This window comes from Kryptolebias marmoratus, linkage group LG2 (genome assembly GCF_001649575.2).
Source record: "Kryptolebias marmoratus isolate JLee-2015 linkage group LG2, ASM164957v2, whole genome shotgun sequence".
Taxonomy (NCBI): domain Eukaryota; kingdom Metazoa; phylum Chordata; class Actinopteri; order Cyprinodontiformes; family Rivulidae; genus Kryptolebias; species Kryptolebias marmoratus.
The window spans coordinates 12,026,316-12,047,518 of NC_051431.1; the positions used below are offsets into that span (position 1 = coordinate 12,026,316).

Below are 21,203 nucleotides of genomic sequence, written 5' to 3' on the forward strand. Positions count from 1 at the left end.
AATTTAGTCACACACACACACACACACACACACACACACACAGAAGTGCAGAGTCTTCCGAGTGAGTGGAAACAGCAGCAGCTGGTTTAAAATGACTTTCACCACAGCATTTAGGTGTTTCTCTTTTTATCGTCAGCTCTCAGTCACATATCCTGTGTTGTGGGTGGGACTAAGTATCGATCAGAAACACAGAGGGAGGCGCACACAAAACTGCACAGGAGGAGGGGAAGCTTTACCAGAAGAGCTGCAGCTCTCTGTCCAGAAAGGTCTGTCTGTAGACAGCAGCAGCAGTACTTTGAAATCTGAGTATCTTTTCAGCTTTTCCCCACGTAGTGTCTTAAACAAAGAGTCCCTGGAGCAGGAAGAAAAAGAAGAACAAGAAGTTGTTGTTTTTTTTATTATTTTTGCCTCACTGATTTAGCTGCAGTAAAAGGTGAGCAATTTTTACTGTGGTGTGTTCAGTGCTGATACTTTCAGATTGAGCCATATGTAAAAACCTAAATATGATTTCATAGTTTTTATGTTTCAGGAAAGTACTGAAGTTTTTTTTTTTTTTGCTTTGTTCCACAGAAAGATTTCAAAACGGTGACTGCAAGAAACATGAAAGAAGAAGAAGGTTATGAGTACAGGTTTTGAGGCAAGTCAGGATCATGGATTTCACGCCTGCTGTTTGTGTTGCCAAGTGATCGTCTCCGGTGGGCAGTATTTTCTCCTGTTGTCTGGGATTTTGGAAACTCTTTAAGTCCTCTCAGACCAGGAGAATCCCCCCTGTGGGAAAGACAACCATGAACAGCTCTGTTTCAAACGGATCATGCAACAACAGGACCTCCATTGTGGCTCTTGATGACAAGCTTAGGACGACCATCTTGATGTTTTTGTGCGGAGTCGGGGGAAACCTCCTCGCCCTCGTCATCCTCGGAGTGCACCAGAGGAAGCACCACTCCAGGTCGTCGGTCTTCTGCATCCTAGTGACCGGCCTGGTCCTCACTGACCTGCTAGGCACCTGCATCCTCAGCCCACCTGTGTTTGTCTGCTACGCCAAAAACCTATCCCTGATAGGTCTGGGAGGTGATGGGCTGTGCAACCTTTTTGGCTTTGCGGTGAGTTTCTTTGGCCTGGCGTCCACGCTCATCCTGTGCGCCATGGCCATCGAACGCTGTTTGGCCATCAGCCACCCTTACTTTTACTCCATGCACATCCGGCCCAGCTTTGCCAAATTCAGTCTTATCTTTATTCACCTCTTCTCCGTGGTCTTCTGCGTCTTGCCGTACGGCGGCTATGGAAGGTTCACTCAGTACTGCCCTGGGACGTGGTGCTACATTGATATGGACCCAAGAGGGAACGAAAACGCTAACTTGGTGCTGGCCTTCTCCTTGTCCTACTCGTCCCTCATGGCACTGCTGATCTTCATTGTGTTTGTCTGCAACGGGTCGGTGATCGTCAGCCTGTGCCAGATGCACCGGAACCAGATGGTCCGGCGGGGCTCGGTGGTGTTGATGGGGAGGAAGAAGAGGCTGAGCCTGGCCTGGTTCGGACGGGGCGAAGAGGAAATGGAATACCTGGTGTTCCTGGCGCTCATGACTGTCATCTTTGTGGTGTGCTCCCTGCCCCTGATCGTGAGTTCACATTTTCCTTCAGCATTTCTCACTTTCAGCTCTGAGTCATGATATGTCACCGTCCTGGAAGGGAACGTTTTCACACAGAAATTTAGAATTTTCTCAGGTCTGAGACATGAATCAAAACGCGTAGAACAGGGGTCTCCAACCCTGGTCTTTGAGGGCCACTATCCTGCATGTTTTACTTGTTTCTCTGCTCCAACACACCTGATTTGAATCAATGGGTGATTAACAGGCTTCTGCAGAACATGAAGAGGTGATTTAACCACTGAATCAGGTGTGTTGGAGCAGAGAAATAAGGAAAACATGCAGGATAGTGGCCCACGAGGACCAGGGTTGGACATCCCTGATGTAGAAGAAAGGTAATGAAACAAAAAGGGGAACTACAGCAGATTCGGTTCTTATCTTTGACACACATAAGTGAGGGTTTTTGGATTTATCGTTTGCTATCAGAGCAGTGTGTCAATGCTAATAAAATTAATTCCTTCCCCTCATTCTGTACTCCTTTCATGTACACAAGAAGCTCCACAGGCATGGCAACTGATTTTGTTTTCACTGCTGAGGTATGTGCTCCATTAAGTCTCCCTAACGGCTGTGCCGTGCTCCATTGACTCTTTGTAGGTGTGTCTGAGAGCCCAGTCGCCACCACGCACATATGTTTGTACTGAGCAGCTGTTTATTTAACGTGCCAGTTGTTCATACTTTCAAGGAGTGTGCCTTATCCAATAACCCTGGAGAACTGGTCTTACCTTGCCTCTTCCCAGCAGCGAAGGTTTTCTGTCTGGGTCAGCAAGGCCACAACACAAAAACCCGGTGAACTAATAATATCTAGACAGAAGGATATGGTGAATGTGGGTTCTGTAAAACGTGTCTCATCTGTGGAAGGTGCATGTAACAGCCTGATGATCTAGTGGTTTGTTCACCATCTACTCATTCATAGTCTGCGTCTGGATGGTTTAGGGGCAACATGAGGCCCGAAGGTTTGACTCACCTTCAGGGCACGCTGCGGTATTTCACCCAAATTATGTGTCAGAGAAAACCCAGGGGAAAATAAACAATGATGACCTAACGCTACTGTTCTCTGAGTAAGACTCAGAAACATCTCAAGACCACAAGTTGCAAGCACATGTGAATTTTAATGTGAATCAGAAAATACGCAGGAGACGATTTGAGACCTACGAAGAGTTCTTGGAAATTGTTTGGATGTTTTATCTTAGATGTCTAATCCAACACAATCACAAACTAGCTAACTCACATGTGTCTTTGGTTCAATAATCAGTCTAGAGTTACAAGCCCAATTTGTGCTGTAGATTCAGTCATTTTGAATCATTTACGGATGTTTTGCCGCTCATACAAAGATTCATGTTTCAGACGGTCGTGTCCCTGTTTTCTTGCATACATCTTTGCGGTCGTAGCTAAGAACCCAGGAGGTTGTGGGTAAGCTTGACATCGCGTCTAAGCTGTCGTCACAGGTCTTCAAACAGGTTTGAGGTCACGGTTGGTTCGGCTCACAGCACGAAAAATGTCTGCAAATAAAATCAAGAAGAGACTGACTCGCTTTGTTGCAAAGTTGACATGCTGTTGCTTAAATTTACTTTATTCTCTTTTCAGTTTTCTCCTTCACATAAAAAAGTACAAGCTGCATTCAATTCTTGCTTTTAGTATATGAGGCAACAACCCTTTTCTGCGTCTTTCTGGTTAATCTACGATTATTTAAAGCTCTTTTAAGTCACTAAGTATACCTCAAATGTGATGTGGTATAGTTTGCGCTCTTCAGCCTTGTCATATTACTGATATATGTTGGTGAAGAGAACAAGCAGGAAGGTGAATAGTTTCTTTTTTAACCCAAAGTGATAGTCCAGATCTTTTGAAGTGTGGTTCGGTTGCTTTCTGAATTACATCATTTTTCAGAAATAGAGTTTAATCCTCACCAGATTGTTGAGCTAGTCTGAGTATTGCCAAGACTTAAAACGCCTCCTATTTCAGAAAATGTCACAGGGGTTGATGCAAACACTGTTTTTTTTTTTTAACCTTTGCATCATTATCGGTTTTACGTTACATGGTTTTATTTGTACAAATATGACAATATTCCTGCCGGAAGCGCTGCTGCCTGCACTGGGAACACTGTGCAGGTAGCTGCAGCAGCTGCTATTTGTGCCAGAAATAATCAGAGAATCCTACGTAAATAAGTGTATAACACAGAAATGACAGCTCTGTCAAGGTTTTTTAAATAGTGTTCAATATGCATAAATCCTGGTTGGGTACGGTTAAGAATCATTAAAAAGAAAATCTTTGTTTTAGTTTTTACAGACAATAACTCTCCCAGAAGCAGAGAGGAAAAACCACCCTTGTTAGTAGAGAGGGTCTAAGGTAGCAGTTCATTTACATTTACATTTAAATTTACATTTACAGCAATATAGGATTTTTTGAATGGTAAATTCGCTCTAAAATAAAAAAAGTCATACTTTACGGTCTTTTTTTTAAATCTGATCTAAACTGTAGGGAGTAACCCACAGGGCACGTGTCAAACAGAAAGTTTGATAAACTCCAGAAAGTTTTCTCTTTAAAAAATTATTACTATAAAAACAAAAACCAAGGAGTGTTTTCTTCAAATGCTAATGGTAAACTGGTAAAAAAAATGGATGCAACACTCAAACTTCTCAGCCAGCTGAGTGCTGGTGTGATAAGGCTTGATATCGGGGATGTTAAATAAATATACTACTGGCTTGTTTTCAAAGTTTGGCTTTTATGATAGAACTGCCTGCCATACTTGCACCCTCATCTGCCTCCACTGCAGCTGTTCACAATCAGTGGTACCAGCCATGAGTTCTTTGGTAGCACATTTGTGTCCAATCCTGGTCCTGGAGGGCCACCGTCCTGCATGTTTTAGGCGTTTCTCTGCTTTGACACACCTGATTTGAATGAATGAGTAATTAATAGACCTCTGCAGAACTAGAAGACCTGCTGAAGAGCAGAGAAACATCTAAATCATGCAGGATAGTGGCCCTCCAGGACCAGGATTGGACACCACTGGTGTAGCATACTCAGATAATATTTTTTTTCTTTCATCTTTTCTGATTTTGCTGTTGATGCAGTTAAATAAAACCTGATCGCCTGTGACTGATATATTCATCATCAGTTCAGTGTACCCGTCCAAACCGTCTGTACCTAACTGTGACACGACAGCTACATGTTGCTTGTGTCTGTGTGGCCCTGTGATGGACTTGTGACCCGACCAGCGTGTCCCCCTCCTCTCACACAGTGGTCCTGCATGGAAAAAGCAGAATTTAAAAAATAGATGGATGACATAAATCCACTCTGATACAGTTTAGCTTTTATTTATTCACAGCCTTTCCAACCCCTTTCAAAAGACTGAACAACTGCTTTGAGTTTCATTAAATAGGCTTGGCTCACATGTGTGAATAGTGATCTTAGACATTTTATCACCAGTTTCACAATCTTACATTTGCCTATAAAGGCTTTAGAATAGAGAACATGTCAGAGGTGTGGTTCTTTCCAGCAGTCGAGCAAAATTTCATATTTTCAAGGAAGTGAAAAGTCACATATTGTGGGGTTGCATTGAGGGAAGATGGTGCAATTTAAAGGAATTTTTCAGAACCTCCCTCCCCAACATCTCTTATTGATCTTACCGGTGTCCCGTCTTTTATGGAGTAATCTAGTGACGGCAAATGTTTGTCTTTCTCAGCGTTACCTGAATCACGCCACTTTCTCAGGCTTGTCCCAGGACATTACACATTGCCTCTTATTGATTTACAGCGCAAACTGTGCAATTACAGTAGCCCAAGAACGATAACGTGACGTGATGAATTTTAGCTCCCCAGCTGTTCTGTGAAAAAATACTCTTTATTTGTTTTGAGTACAGGTTGTACTCAGGGCCTTATATGATTTGTAGTCAATCAGGCTGTTGACACATCTTGAAAAAAACTGTTACAAGACAAAATTTATGACCGCTGCTTGTTTAATTTGTTAAACAAAAGCTGTTGAAGTTAATCAGGTCAGCCACTTAAGGCCTTCTCTTCCCAGTGAGCTCTAACTAATAAAGCGGCGCTACGAAGTGTAATATTACTGCAACCCATTTGTGCAAAAATCACATTTACACTCACCAAGGCAAGAATAAGATTTAATAATTAATTCTGATTAAAAGCTTTTAAACCGGCAGCGGTTTCTGTAATGAATCAAATCACAGATGCACATGCGAACATGAACATTTTTGTGTTTGTTTGACGTTTCATGACAAGTAGCTGCATATCGAAAGTCCATAGTTCTCTCTTTGTCGCTGCAGCAGTCCCTCGCTGCTTCCTCTTGGTGTTACCATGGAAACCACAAGGCTTCCTAAAGGCCACAGGTCAATGGATCGATGAACTCCTGCGCCGCATTTTGGAAAAGATGGAAAGTTTTAGCTCTAGATGTTTTCCACCATTCCGTCATTGAAGAGCAAACATCGTTAAAAAAACAACTCTTCGTCCTTCACTTTGGCACTTTTAATAAAATTATCTTCAGGTGATTTCGATCATTTCCTCCTGAGCGCCACTCTGACTTAGTCATAAAAGGTTTCCATTAGTTCAGACACCTCGTCTGAGTCGTCATCAGCAGACTTATATCGACCCACGTGTTTGTGACGTACAGCGTGAGGGAGGAACATATTGATCCATGAAGTAAATCCAGCGGCGGAAAAGGATTACGTGGATAAAAATAGCTTTAACACTTTCACTCTGCCGAACATCCAGTAACACAAACTGAAACATAATATTTTACTCATCCTAATGGGATCATCATCTCACCTCTACATCCGGGTCACGTTACATCATGTGAACTTTGAGAGAGTTCATTAACTATGTTTAAGGGATGATGTGAGGACATAACCTTTTAGTCTTGTGAGGAAACTTAAAATTAGATTTTTGATTTAGGCCGTAACTGAAATGAATGCTTTACCGGACACTCTGGTTTTCTCCCACAGACCAAAAAACATGCCTGTTAGGTTAATTAGTGATTCTAAATTGACCTTTTGGTGTGAGTGTGCATGTGTGGGGGAGTGTTTGTGTGTATGTGTGTGTGTGGGTGTGGGTGGGGGTGTTTGGGGGTGTGTGTAGACGGTTGTTTGACTCCTATATTTCCTGCAATGGACTGGTGACCTGTTCTGGGTGTAGTGTGTCTGATGACTGCTTGTTTCAAATCCAGGACTTTGGTCCTATGCACAAAACTGAGAGTATTTTTTTTTAAAGCAGGTATTGTTTGCTGTGTTTGCACCTCCTGATCACACAAAAACTGCTTTTGGTGGGAAGAAAATTATATATTTTTTAAAAATGCTTTCCGAAGTGGAGATTTCTGTTGCCTCTGCACTGACAGGAGATACTGGGGTTTTCAGAAACTACGACACAGCAGCTTATTTTGTGCCTGCCGACTATCACTAGAAGTGCAAATGTGGAGCTGTTTTTACTGGGCTTTTCTTGCTTTATCTTGGTCCTGTTGCTGTCAAATTTTGCGCTGAAATAGTAAATGAGAGGAAACTCAAACCTGTATCCTAAAAACGGGTTTTAGGAGGATCTGTAGCCAAGCTGTATTTTGGTTTGTCATTAATGTAGGCATTCTTAGTTGGGTGGCATGGGTACTTCAGTGTTTCTATGGCGTAAACGGATAAAAAAAGTATAAATGAGGAAAATAATCAGTATATGTGAACTAGTGTAGACAGGGCTTTAATCCACAGGAAAGCCCACTTTTCCCAGATACATTTCCCTTTTTTTGTGCCACAATCATGTCTGACGTAGGGCTTTCGCTCTTCTTTTGGTCCATTGCTACCCAGCTGGTTGCTAGGATTATAAAGAGGGGAACAGCAAGGCAGGGTGCGTCAGTTTAATTTAATTTCACAAGACTGAATCACAAGTGCCTAATGTGCAAATTAGATTCTTATCATCCACATTGGCATGGTGCAAATGTTTAGCACCTTTACAAAGTAAACTGTCAGAAATTACCTTAAGCATAAATGAAAGTATAATTTCATTTTTAAGTATTCTGCATGTGAAATGTAAAAACATTACATCTTTACAGGCTGTATTCTTTTTAGACAGAAGTAGATTGTAGATTAAAATAGAACTTGATTTGCAGCACTGTTCAGGCATTTTCTCAACAACTGTATCCATCCTGTCATCTGAAACAACGAAAGAGGAACACAAACTGACTGATGTTGCACAAATTTTGCAAAAATCCTTAAATATCACAATTGTGCTGCTTTTGGTGGTTCGGTGTAACCACTTACTTCAACTTTTGTTAATAATTTTCCAAAACTAACCTCTGCCCATTCTGTGATTGACTATAGATCAGCAAAAGATATACAAACACACATAAACCTTTGTTTTATCAAGGAGGTTCTGCCATTCACATTTAATTAATGAGAGTCTTCCCCAAACTATTAAAAAAAAACTTTGTATTATTGTCACATTGGTTATACACACAAGAAGGACACAACAGTAAAAATAAAACAGAGTACTTAAAATGTAGATGTGGTTAGAAGCTCCAAACGTTACCTGAGGAGATTGAGGGCGGGACTCTGGATTGCTTTGACACATTTACAGCCTGTGAGCATCATGCCTCCAGGCCTCCAAGAATCAGTGCGACAGCTCATAAATCTAACTCTGGCAGACGGGATTAAAACAAAAGAGAAGAACTCGTGGAGTCATGCTGCCTGGAACAATGCTAGAACTGGTTCTCACCATAACCGGTTCTTCAAAACTAAAGTTAAGAACTGGTTTGGCTTTCCACAGCCAACCCAGAGCACCGTCATTAACGTCACATCAAACACCTCTGCCAGAAGACGACTGGTCCTCCCGCTGTTGTATTTTGACTTGCTGGAGAGGATCCCAGAACGAGGAGACAGTTTATCTCCACGGATCACAGGGTCTGCCCTGTTACTCCCACAGTCACATATCTTAACATCATCAGCATCTAGACCAGCGAAGGGCTACTATCCTGCATGTTTTAGATGTTTCTCTGCTCTTCAGCAGGTCTTCAAGCTCTGCAGAAGCCTGTTTATCACTCAGTCATTCAAATCAGGTGTGTCAAAGCAGAGAAACAATTACCACATGCAGGATAGTGGCCCTCTGGGACCAGGATTGCTCTAGTTTATAAGCAGCAGTCTCTGTTTGCGAACACTCTGCCGACAGACATCTCTGACCTCCGATCATGGAGGATCTTTGAGTTTCAACAGGATTCCTAAACACCTGTTGGTGACACTAAAACAGCCAAACAGTGTTTATCAGTCCAATTAACAGCAGAGATTGTGATGGCGATATTTAAAAAAAAAAAACGAAACTACAGGTAGATGACAGGCTATGAGGTGATGTTATTTCCACTACTATTTTGGCTTCTTATTCACACTGAAGTGGAGTATTTTGTCCTAAATTCAGGATTTTTAAACATGGCGCTCACAACATTTTCCTTGGTTGGTGGTCAGCATGAGCCGGCCCTCTGCTCCTGACAAAAACTTTTCTTTGCTCTGGTTCTGATTCAGAACTGCAAATCGTTTGGTGGAAAACCCCCTCTACAGATATTAAAATACTAGTTACTAACACTTAAACATTCATTAACTCTGAGATGTATTAAAGCACCATTTGTAGGCTCCTTATGAGCGCCATTCCTTTCGAGCGAGTGTTTGTTTCCACATCAACCAAAACACATGTAATCTTGGATACAGGAGTCCTAACAGAGCCAGGAGCTCTTACGTCCCTCGACAGGCCCAGTCAACGCCCAGACTTGAATGCCATTTAAAAATATGCTGAAAAACAGGACCAGAGCGTGTCACCAACACTGCCCTCATCCAACTGGCTCTGAATCAGGAGAAACTATTAGGGTGAAAAGGGGGGAAGTCCCGGAACTTCAGAAAGATCCGAGATGACTCTCAGCTGAAGTCACTGCAGTTCTTTCCCAGAGCATTTCGGTACACAGTAATGGCCTTCAGAATCAAAAACCTGTGGTTTCAGGGCAGAATAAAAACTGAGTGAGCAATAAAAACAGCTGTAAATATTCTCGTTAAGAAGTAAAATGTTTCCTGAAAGACCGAAGATGATGTCAGCTTGTTCTGTTCGTGCCTCACAATGATGAACAGCTGTGGGTGTTCGTCGATCCGTAGTCCTGTATTTTCTCTGGGTGAGCTAACATAAACCTTAATGAATTAGAAAAACCAGAAGAAGAACCTTTAAATTAATAAATAAATAAATAAATAAATAATAGAATGCTTTCAAAACAAGAGTTGTGCAAGACTGCATGCCTCCATCAAGACTGGAAAAAACACCTTGATCGGGATTTAGATTTAGATCAAAACACATTAGGTTACATTCTGAGCAATTCCACTAATTAAAAAAGCAAACATAACAGGAAAAAGCAAGAGCTTTGTGGCTCGGTGATTAACTTAGGATGTTTCATGAGTAAACATTCAAAACATTAGAACTACTGCTATAAATCTCTGCTTCTGTGGGGTTTTCAGGACGTTTTATGACAGTAAATTTCTTCCTTTTTATTGTTCAGATCTTTTAAAGTGGCGTTCTGTGTAAAAGTTATAAACAGCTACCATCTTACCTGTTGTGGATAATTCTTTGAATGACCTCGGTTGGGAGAAATTGTGGCTAGTCTGAGCGAAGCCAAGACCAAAGTGGATTGCAGCCATCTTAAAACAATTTTATTCTCAAAAATGTCACAGTGGTTTATGCGAATTCTTTTTTATAAGCCTTTACATTGAGTCAGCTTCTCACTATAATACTATCTATATAGGATTTTATAGTTAGCAGCTAGCTGTAGCATTTCTGGTGCAAACTGGGGCACTTCTGCAGGAAATGGGCTGATATTTCTTCCAGAATAATCTGACATGTTAAAACAATTTCAACCCTAAACATTTATAGCAGTTCAAGTGAAGGCTTGTTGATGAAACCTTTGCATCGCCATTGGTTTCTCATTATCTGGTTATTCCAGCAGAAATATTATGATTTACCTTCAGGAAGTGACTGAGCCAGCACAGGAAGCGCTACAGCCACCTGATGCTGCTGCTGTCTTTGCTTAAAATAATCATCAAATGCCATCTAAATAACAGCGTAACGTGAAACTGACAGCGATGCAAAGCCTTATTAAATAGGGTTCACAGAAACCGCCGTGAAATTCTTGCGATTCAAGTTGCTCCCCACTCTGACTAGCCATTAGCTTGTCAATCTGGTTAGACTGAGGCCGTTTAAACCACTGTCAACAACAGGTAAGACAATCGTTGCTCATAACCTTTTCTCAGAACCCCACTTGAAAAGATTTGAGCAATCCATTTAACTGCTCTGTACATTCAATTAATCTAAGTGGCACTGCCGCCCACTGAGAAGCCTCTCCATCCTCCAAGCGTCTCCTCTTCCCTTGTCTCCCTGATAGATTGAAGGGACCAGAGCATCATCGCTGACGGTGGAAGCTAAACTAATTTTAGATCTTTCTGGAATGAGCACAATGGAAGTCATGTCTGTGGAGTATCCCATGGCCTTTGCTTGGCCTTTAGGTGTCAGATGACTCATGGGAGCTGGACGTTTACATATGGGAAGAGGCACATGTTGTGGCCGCTTTGTGTCCCGCGCCGGTTTTGTTCTCCAGGTGATGCTGTGATTGAAACGCTCATCCAGGCATCCGAGGAAAGATGATGCTCTGCAATCAGCAGCTCTCTTTGTGAAAGGAACAAAGAGAGTTCATTTTCCTAATGGATGGACGCTAAATCCTGAATGCTTGTGTACGAGTCCACCTACATTCACTCTTTATCAGAGTTCACCAGGCTGCAGACGCACTCACCTTGTTGATCTTTACTTTGTCTTGGTTCGCCATCCCATCTGTTTGTTCGGAGCCTAGCTCTGATACGGATCATTGTTCTTGGTGGTAAAGTCTAAATATAGATGTCTGTGTGTCTAAATTAGATGTGCTGGAAAACCTGGCTTTATGTTTCAGTCTCAGAAGAGTACGGCGTAATTACCTGAGTGGAGATTTAGGGGCGGGGCTAAAATAAGGTGAAAACAGATACGAAGAACGTGACACAAAAGGCCGATCAAATTGTGTTTTCCTACCTGTTTTTAGATGAGAAACAAAACAGAAGTTCCACACACTTTTAAACTCGCAGTGAGAATTTTATTGTCGCCCACGTATTTGCTTCTGTGTGGCTGTTAGCAAAATATCTATGAATTACTGAATGGATTTAATGAAACTCTCAGAAAGTAATCATTGGATGGACATCAACAGCTGATTACATTTTGGAGTCTATCTGATTCAAGATGGCTGCCTGAGTGAATCAATCTTAGCAAACAATAAAATGGCTACAACTCGGTCATTTTTACAGATATTTTTAGCGGGGTAGTAGCTGAGACTGATCCCCGAAACATACTCTGAGCACTAATAACTTGTGAGAGATTTTTGTTTAAAACTTTGGTGTGCAAGCAATGCTACTTTTTTCTCTTTTTTTTTTTTTTACTAGACCTTCAAGCAGTTTCAAACAACTGGACTGATATATTTTAAGACATTCTTACTTTACAATGTTGCACAGTCAGAAAATTAGTTTGTAATTGCATTTATACTTTAAATTAGACTAGTTTTTTTTTTTTAAGTGAAAATAAAAACTTGGTTCAGGATTCATTTTTGTGGGAATAATAAATTATGAGTTGTTCTGCTTTCATTGTTTTATTGATGTACTTTTGTAAATATTTAGTTACGTTTCTTATCTTTTTTGCATACTCTGAATATGATGTGTTATATTTTTTGTGATAACTAAATGTCATTGATTGGACTTTTAGATCCATTAACTACCTCCGAAAAAAACAAATACCAGTAAAGGTCTAGTAACTAAAACATTGTAATAACTCATCATTACAATTTAGTTTACTACTCTAACTTAGTTTATAATATTTTTGAAATATACTTCTTAGAAATAAATAATTAGGGTAGATTACACTGATATTATACCATAAGGGTCAAAGCAAACACGGCTTCTAGCGGAAATATTTGAAATGTTTCATGGTTTCTGACGTTCTGCAGGGAGGCGAGGTGACAAATATTCTTTTGGCCGTAAATTGTAATTTATGCCTTTAGTCACTAGATCCTTGATACTGGGCCTGCTCTGCAAATTATTTTTTTTTATCCGGTGCCAGGTGTGCAACTTACATTAGGTTTTCTGAACTTTTTGACTGAAATGTTCATCTTTTTTTTACTCCTAAATACGTTTTACTTTCATAAGTCATTATTTGACTCACTGCAGGAGGTTTAAAAAAAGAACAAAAACACAGCAATGATCAGGTTGATGGATAAAATTTCCTCCTAGCCGAAGCTGTCCTGTTGGTAATTTCCTGTGGGTTTGTTTCCTGTTTGCAGCTCCCTTCAAATAATCAGTTTTTGGTCCGTATGTCCCAGATAAAATACAACGCAACACTATCTTGGTGTGGGGTCAGCCATTGGGGGGTTTGCGATTTCCTGGGTAATTTATTATTTTTCCATGTCCCTTGGATGATCTCTGTTTGCTTCCAGGAAGACTTCTTACCACACATTTCTCTGTAGGCTCAAACTGGAAACATCACTGAAGAGGCGAAGCCAGGGTCAGCGGAAAACAAGAACCAACTGTTCGATGCTGAGCTAAACCTTTAAACCTTTAAATTACAGACCTCTTAAGTGTGCAGCTATTTATCAAAAAAAAAAAGTTTGTTACAGAAAGAGATTAAATATTTCTTGAGGGTTGTGGTAGCACTTTGCAATTAGATGGTTGGGAAGACTGAAAAATGGCATAAATCTCCAGTGAAAGAACATAATAAAGAAAACTTTTTGTTGCTTGCCTAAACCAGGCTATCATTAAGCTGAATGGAATATCAAAAAATGGTATAAAAGCCCTTTATCTGTGTTCTGACCTCACATTTAGCTGCATTTTTCACGTTCCGCGCATACGTTTGTGTTTAACGAGGTTGTTTGCACCTTTTTTAACGTGCCGGGACATTTCACTTCTCAAATCAGCGTAAAATAATTTTATGACCCGAGCTTCACAGTGCCATTCATTGACCAAATAATAAAACCCTATTGATTTTTTTCCAAATGGTATTAGCTTTAGGTCCATTTGTCTTCCGTGGGGTATGAAAGCCCATCAGCTCAAAATAAATCAGACCGCTTCAATCAATAAGTGACATCCCGAATCCTTTGCTGAGTTACTCATGCTGGGTGAAAAGCCAGCGCCTGGCTGTCAGCAGCTGTTATTTAAGGTGGACTTACGTTTATCTGAAACACCTGCAGAAGAACTTATGTTCGACCCAATGACAGCAAGCTGCTGAGGGTGCTTCCAGCATAAACGGTTGTAGCTTTGCAAGGTTTTAAGTATCACAAAGCTGGTTAATTTCTAAACAGGGCCTCTTGAGATTTTGCACTGTTGAATATTTTAATATCAACCATCCACGTGCCGACTTAGAGTGCTTCTGAGGAGCAGGTGGTTCAACCAATTGCCAAATTTGTATTTTTTGCGGTTTGTGCTTGTTGTTTTTTTTTATCCTCTTTTAAACCTTTTCCAATATATTGTGCAGCCTAATTCACTAACCTGTGGTGCAGACGAAAGATGAATGGTCGTGTGCTAGAAGTGGAAATATTAAGACTCAGATGTATCCAAACTCCCTCAGTTTCATCCTTCAGATTCTTCTTTTCCTACCAGTAATCCTCTGGATGTTCGGTTCAGTCACTTCAATCATTAGTAACAGATGGATGTGGTTGTGAGCCGTTTTTTTTTTTTACTCTAAAACTCCAAAGATGCGCAGCTTGGCCAGTGTGGTGCCATAAAGACTGGCAGATGAAGTGACTGCGTTCATGCCAAAACCTTTGCATATTTTTAATGTTCCTGCATAGCAAGCAACATAAGGTCAGCAACAGGACATATGAGGCAGTAACTTTAAGCAGCACGTTGGACTCAGAGTGGTCGTCCAGCTCAATCGGGGGTTAAATCTTGAGCTTTTAAAGCACTTTGTTGAACCTAAAAAAGGCACTTTGTTAATGAAGACAATTTACTATTTATTAGCTAATTGTAAGCGCTCAAAAAAAACATCTCTTGCTAATAGTTGAGGACTGCGTGGGAGAAAACTGCTATCAGAAGCCAATTTCAGTATTTCCAGCTTCTTCAGATATACTCAGCTGCTCTTCCTCCTGCACTCCATACATGTTATTTTTCCCTCCATCAGGAGCTTCACCACTCTCACCGTGTTGCGTGACTTGCGCGCCACACCCATGTGTAGAGTGTCTCAGTCTCTGGGCCGGGGCCCTTTTTGTTGAGCCACTTTAAATTCTCAGAGAGGTCAGGTTACACCTTGAAACTATAGGGGAAGTAAATGATATGTGGAGAAACATAACGTTAAAAGTATGTTCAGCGACTTAAATAATATGCCTGTGGACTAGGTACATGTTGTTCAAAGTGTATTGATGAATGACAGAAGAGGGCACTACGAAGTAATAAACAGTTTAACTCAGTTTATTTACAGGGCCTATAAAAACGATGGTTTATGCTTTTCTTGCTGTCAAAAATCAATCATGGGCAATAAAAACTGGCCTGCTTTACAAAAAAAAAAAACTTCAATGTTAAAGTGAAATTTAATTCCTACAGAGTAAAACCTAGAAGCACCCAGAGGTTATGATCACCATCAAAATTATAAATATTTTGGACAACCCCAACATTTCATGAAAACTTAATCCAAATCTGTTCATTATTAGTTTTTATGTGATTTTGCCTACAGGCACACAAACAAATGTGACCGAAAACATAACCTCCTCTGTGAAGGTAACAAAGGAGTCGCCTTGACCTCGACCTTTTGACCCCGTGACCTCAAGATCAATAGGCATCATCGCTGACCCGGTGAGGTGTCCGCTTGTGCAGTTTGACATTCCTACATTACGCTATTCCAGAGTGAGAGCACGGGCTGATCTGTGACCTTGACCTTTGACCCGATCACCACCAACATCTCATCACATGTTCCTTGCACCGTGTTTGACGTTCCCTGAAGATTTCATGAAAATCGGATAATAACTTTTTGAGTAATCTTGTACACAGACAGACAGACAGACAGATACACAACCTCCTTGGCGAAGGTAATAAATATGTAACGTACGAAAAGTGATTCCCCCTATTTAAAGTACCTGTCCTAATTCAACTAAAAAAAAAGATTATTGAAAAATACAAGACAGAGGATGGATCCGAAAGGATTTCCAAGGTCCTAAACATCCGCAGGGGTTCTGTTAAATCCATCAGAGATGGAAGGTGTATGGGACATGTGTAAATCTACCAAGAGCAGGCCGTCCTCACACACTGAGTGACCGGGCAAAAAGGAGAAGAGTGAGCGAGGCCACCAAGACACCTGTGAGCACTCTGAAGGAGGTCCAGGCTTCAGCAGGTGAGACGGGCGGGACTGTAGTCCTTCGCCCGTCTGAGCTTCATGGGAGAGAAAGCCAGAAAGCCACCGCTGAAGAAAACTCAGATTGAATCTCGACCAGGGTTTGTTGTTCGTAGCTGACATTTAATGAGTTTCTCTCTCTTCGCCACTCTCCCATAAAGCTCAGACGGCTATAAAACGGTTTTTAAAATGACAGAACATGATGAGTGCAGCAGATTATTCACTCAAACATCGCATTAGCTCAGATACCATGCTTACCACCAGGATGTGGTGGACGCTGTGGTCCTTCAGACCAGCTCACTACACGGAGCTGAGTGCAGAGCAAAAACTCACTATTCCGGTAAAATGATTTCACTTGCATGCAGCATCTCATGATGACCCACTCGTGTATTTAATCGATGGACATGCATACCTTTACTGACATTTTTGTGTGCCAGTCTATGAGTTTGAAGCTTGAAGTGTTTTTTTTTTTTTATTGTTATTTTTATGATTGCTTCCCTGCTTGTCTGAAGTAGACATGGAGGGAGTCGTGTAGACAAACCTCCTGAATAAATGTAAAATCTCCAAACTCTGAAGATATTAGGAACCCATTTAGCTCCGTCTATTCATCCTCCTCCTCATTTTATTGATCCTCCTCGACAATAAAAGAGATGCCCAGGGTTTCCTCTGAGATCCTGATAGAAACAGGATTTATTTGGCATCACGTTTTTGTCCAGGTTAGTCCTTCACTTTTTATCGCCCGGGAACGAAGGCTAAAGGCAATCATATATTTACCCATGCGTGTGTGTGTGTGTGTGTAGCTTTGGCAAAATATCTCAGGTACCACTGAGATTATTTTAATGAAACTCCCAGAAAGTAAATATTGCTTGTACATCTACAACTGATTACCTTTTAGAGTCAATCCAGCTCAAGATGGCCGCCACAGCTAATTAAACTTAGCAAACACAAACATGGCTTTGACTCGGCCAATTTTACAGACATTGAGCTACAGTTTGGCGTGGTAGTAGCTAAGAGTTACACCCAACACATTCTCTGAGCAACCACTGATTGAACAGCATTACAGTCCTAATATCTCCTGAACCACTGGATGGATTTTGATGAAACTTTCAGAATTTATTACCTGGGCGTACGTCTACAACTCAATACCATTTAGAGTAAGCCTAGTTCAAGATGGCTGCCAGAGCTAATTCACCGTAGCCGACTCAGTCAATTTTACAGATGTTGAGCTAAAATTTGGTGCAGCAGTGGCTGAGCCTCATCCCCGACAAACAGAGCACTATCCTTGTTCAGTACTTTTGCTCAAAACTTCAGCATTAACTGCTGGCATCAGCCCTGTTTGTCTGTCAGTAAAATATCTCATAAGGCACAAGACGGATTCTAATGAAACTTTGAGAATCACCGGTTGTACATCTACAACTGATTAACTTTAGCGTTGCTCCAATTCAAGAAGGACGCCGCAGCTCATCAACAATAGCCGACACAAAAAGGACTCAGACGCAGTCAGTTTTTACAGACATTCCCACAGAAAACGCAATGTTCTCAGCGTTACGGAAATAATTATGTCCTCGGAGTGTCGAGAACAAAGCGTGACACTCAATTCGTGTGCTCCGCCTTAGCAACAGCATCAGGAGATGGATAAACTCATAAAAACTTGTCTGAGACGGCGGTGCTGAGGGTGACATAAAACAAAGACATCAGTTCACACCCTGGTTTGACAAATCAAAACAAACTGGTTATAAACCGGAAGCCTTAGAGATTATGTCGACTTCAGTAGATATTCTGTCAAAACAGCCATCATAGAATTCCCTCTGTGTTTTTTTTTTTTTCAGAAATATTTATTTCTGGAAGAAAAAAATTCATAAATGAAGCAACTTCTTCCTTCAAAGAGCCGCAGCAGCATTCAGACATCAGGGATTTACCGACGCTAATGAGATAATTGCAACCAGACAAAGGCAGATTTTGTGGTCTGGGATTTCTGGGATGAGCGAACAGTAAATGTTGTTTACTTTAAGTGATGGGAAGAATTTCTTATTTTTTTATTTTTTCCCCTAACGCTCCTTTGCTCCCAGAGCGTCCCGACCAGTAAAACGCTAAAAATACATGAAATTCTTCTGATGTTTGACAAATAACGGGTCCCAGTGGTGGATCATTTTGAGATCAGTGCCACTTTTAGATGAGCGAAAAGGAGCTTGTTTGTTTGTTTTATTAATTCAAGACAAGAGATCAGCACTTGGTGCTTGTTGAGGTCTTTTTTGAGCTAAATTATTAACCAGAAAGACAAACTGTGGTTTCCTAAACCAGAATATCAACTAGTCCAGTCATTATTTAAGCTGAACTTTGTCTCTGTGGAGAAAAATAGTCCTAACAGACCCATCCAAAGTGGGTACTTGTGTTTATATTTAAAACACTTAAAAATAAGTACATGTTTTTGGTTTTCTGTGTTGACAGAAGGGTGTGCAAAAACTGAAGCTGTGTTAGTTTTTAATATCTTTCGCCTATCTGTGGATCAGGACAGCAGGAACAAATCACAGCAGACATGAAAAATCTGAATAAATATGCAAGTTTTCACTTACCTGTACTTCTCATAATAGAATTGCTTTGTCTTAGTTCTCCATTTAGATTAAATCCAAAATTAGGAAGTTATTTATGGCCCTCGAGCTGTGGGAGGGGGTAAATGTTTTATCTATAGCATGCCTCAAACATGGCACTGCTAAACGGTAACATCTGTTTCTGCACATGTTGGGCTCCGCCGCTCCGTATCTGACTGAAACCAAACCTAAACTGTCGCCGCCAACGGGCTCTGGGGCCGTATGTGTGGAGAAAGTCATTTGGATCCCAAAACGAAAGTCGTGCCCCACAGTTGGGTTGGAAACAATTAAAAGACATTATTAAAATATCAAAACTGTGTTTGTTCGTCCGTCCGTCTTTTAGAAGGATTACCTAAAAACCAAGGAACAGATTTCAGGGAACATTGGGGTTGTCACGACAAACACGTGACCAAATGTTTTTGGTGATCTGGTGTAGGAATGTCAAACTACACAGCTGGACACCTCATGGGTCAAAGGTCAAGGGCACAGGTGACCCCTTCCCCTTTGTTAAATCCTTGTTTAGATTCATTTTTAAATTTCACTTATTCCCAAATCTCACTTTATAAAAGAAGAGCTGGACGTTGCAGATGAGCTGCTCCTGTAGTGACGTGATGATGTGTTTATCCAATTAAAAGATGAATTCAGAATCTGTCCTGTTAGCAACCCTGAAGCGACACAACATCCATCCATTTGAGCTGCCTGTGAATTAACAACACTGGTTATTTTTTCCTACCGCTAAGGACGTTATGTTATCTTATCGGTAGCTTTGGTTCGTTCGTCCATCTCTTAGCAAGTTTACTTCAAAACGGGCGAACAGATTTCAATGAAATTTTCAGGAAATGTCGGGGTTGTCTCAAAAGACAAGTGATTCAAATTTTGGTGGCGATCCGGATTGTCCAAGAGTTAGGTGGCGTCAGTGACCCTATGGCCATGGTGGCGTTTTGCGCTCTCAGAGTGCTTCAAGTTGAGCATTTCAACAAGAATAAACTGGGTGTTAGCAGGATCTGATTGGTCAAATATACTGGGATGGAATAGAAATATAATAGCTTATATCTTAATACAGCCCAAGCAGATTTATTTGTGATATCAATAAAGTTTCCATATAGTGCAGCCCATTTTCTGTTAGTTGTCCCAGTCATTCTTAAAAAGCCAAACTGACAGGCTGCAGTGCATCTGTTTACCTAAAATTACATATTTTTGTGTCTACTACAATAGGAAAAAAAAAAATCTTAAAATCAGCCCATGAAGTCTACTCTAATTTGCCGTTTCAAATGACAGACAAATTACTGCCTCGTGCTCAGTTTAATCATAAATTTGCTGCTTGTAAAAGCTCCTAAATTCAATAAGTTTTACATTTATGCAACGTTAATACGGCTGCAATTAGATTAAAGCTGCATTTTCTAACTTCGCAGTAGATCGAGGTTGAGCTGAACTGCAGAAGAGCCTTCTTGAGCATTGGTCGTTGGGATGACTCGTCTGGACGTATCTGAAGATCTCAGACTGTGTAGAGTTACAGACGGACGCTTTAATCTGACAGAGGAACCATTTTAGATCCGTCTGCGTCCTACTGATGAGGGCCGAAACAGAACTGGTGTGTTTATAACTCAAAGATGGAAGAACATCCGCTATTTGCTGTATCTTATGCTTCTAAATGGATTTGTTCAAGTCAAAATGGACTGTAACGTCTTGAGGTTGATGGTTGTCAAACTGTGGGGTGCGACCCATGGGGGGGGTGACCTCTCCTAATTTATTCATTTTTTTGGTTCTAGAGAAAGTGTAGGTGGAATTAAGTCTTACTTTTGGGTTACACAAACAGCATTTGCACGGTGATAAGATGGTCAGACGGCACGCTCTGCAGAGTGAGGAGTGGGTCAGCTCCTTTTTTGTCAGATGGCGCGCAACCCGGTTAGAAGTAAACAGTTTCTTTCTCTTTAGCAGTGGGGGGGAGGGGCACTTCGAATTGGGGCAAATGGTCAGATTGAAAATAGAAACAGCTCGATGTGAAGACCGATTTAAAATGGTGCAATTTCTTTTTTTTTCTCAGTGTTTGTCCACACGTGAGAGAACATCTGACTATTTGTCTTTGTCTGTCAAACATTTTTAGCACAAATGTTATCACACCCTTACAAATGCAACAAACCGCTGTCATAGGTGATAGAATAGGTGAAGAATGATAGATTAACCTACAGAAATAGAAACTAATGTGCAACAGTTGTTTCAACAGAATGTTATTTATTACCAATGGGGGGGAAACACAGTTTGCGACATTCAATTATGTTTAACTTTTTGACAAATAAGGTCTGCATGGCAGACATCCAGGCAGCTCTCTGTGGGAATGTGTTTGGCAACAAACTTAAAGTAATAGTTCAGCTCTTTTGAAGTGGGGTTCTGCGGAAAGGTCATCAATTGCTGTAGATAGGTCTTTGAACAACCTCAGTTTGGAGAAATAGTTCTCTCTAAAATGATCAATAAGCTTATTCAGATGAACTTTGTTTTTTCTTGTTATACATAATTTTCCATTGGACAAAACTCAGAAGGTAAACTGTGTTTTTTAATCACACAACGCCAAAAGATGAAGG

At 40.9% G+C, this 21,203-nt stretch overlaps 1 protein-coding gene across 1 annotated transcript in view; it reads left to right on the forward strand.

Moving 5' to 3' along the window:
* The first annotated feature begins 209 nt into the window (after positions 1–209).
* ptgir (prostaglandin I2 receptor) overlaps positions 210–21,203 on the forward strand; it is a 29,154-nt gene continuing 8,160 nt past the window's right edge. Inside the window, exons 1-2 of the mRNA XM_017424702.3 lie at positions 210–433; positions 571–1,616. Of these exons, the coding sequence (XP_017280191.1) occupies positions 786–1,616 (831 nt within the window). The 5' untranslated portion in view covers positions 210–433; positions 571–785. The remainder of the gene's footprint in view (positions 434–570; positions 1,617–21,203) is intronic.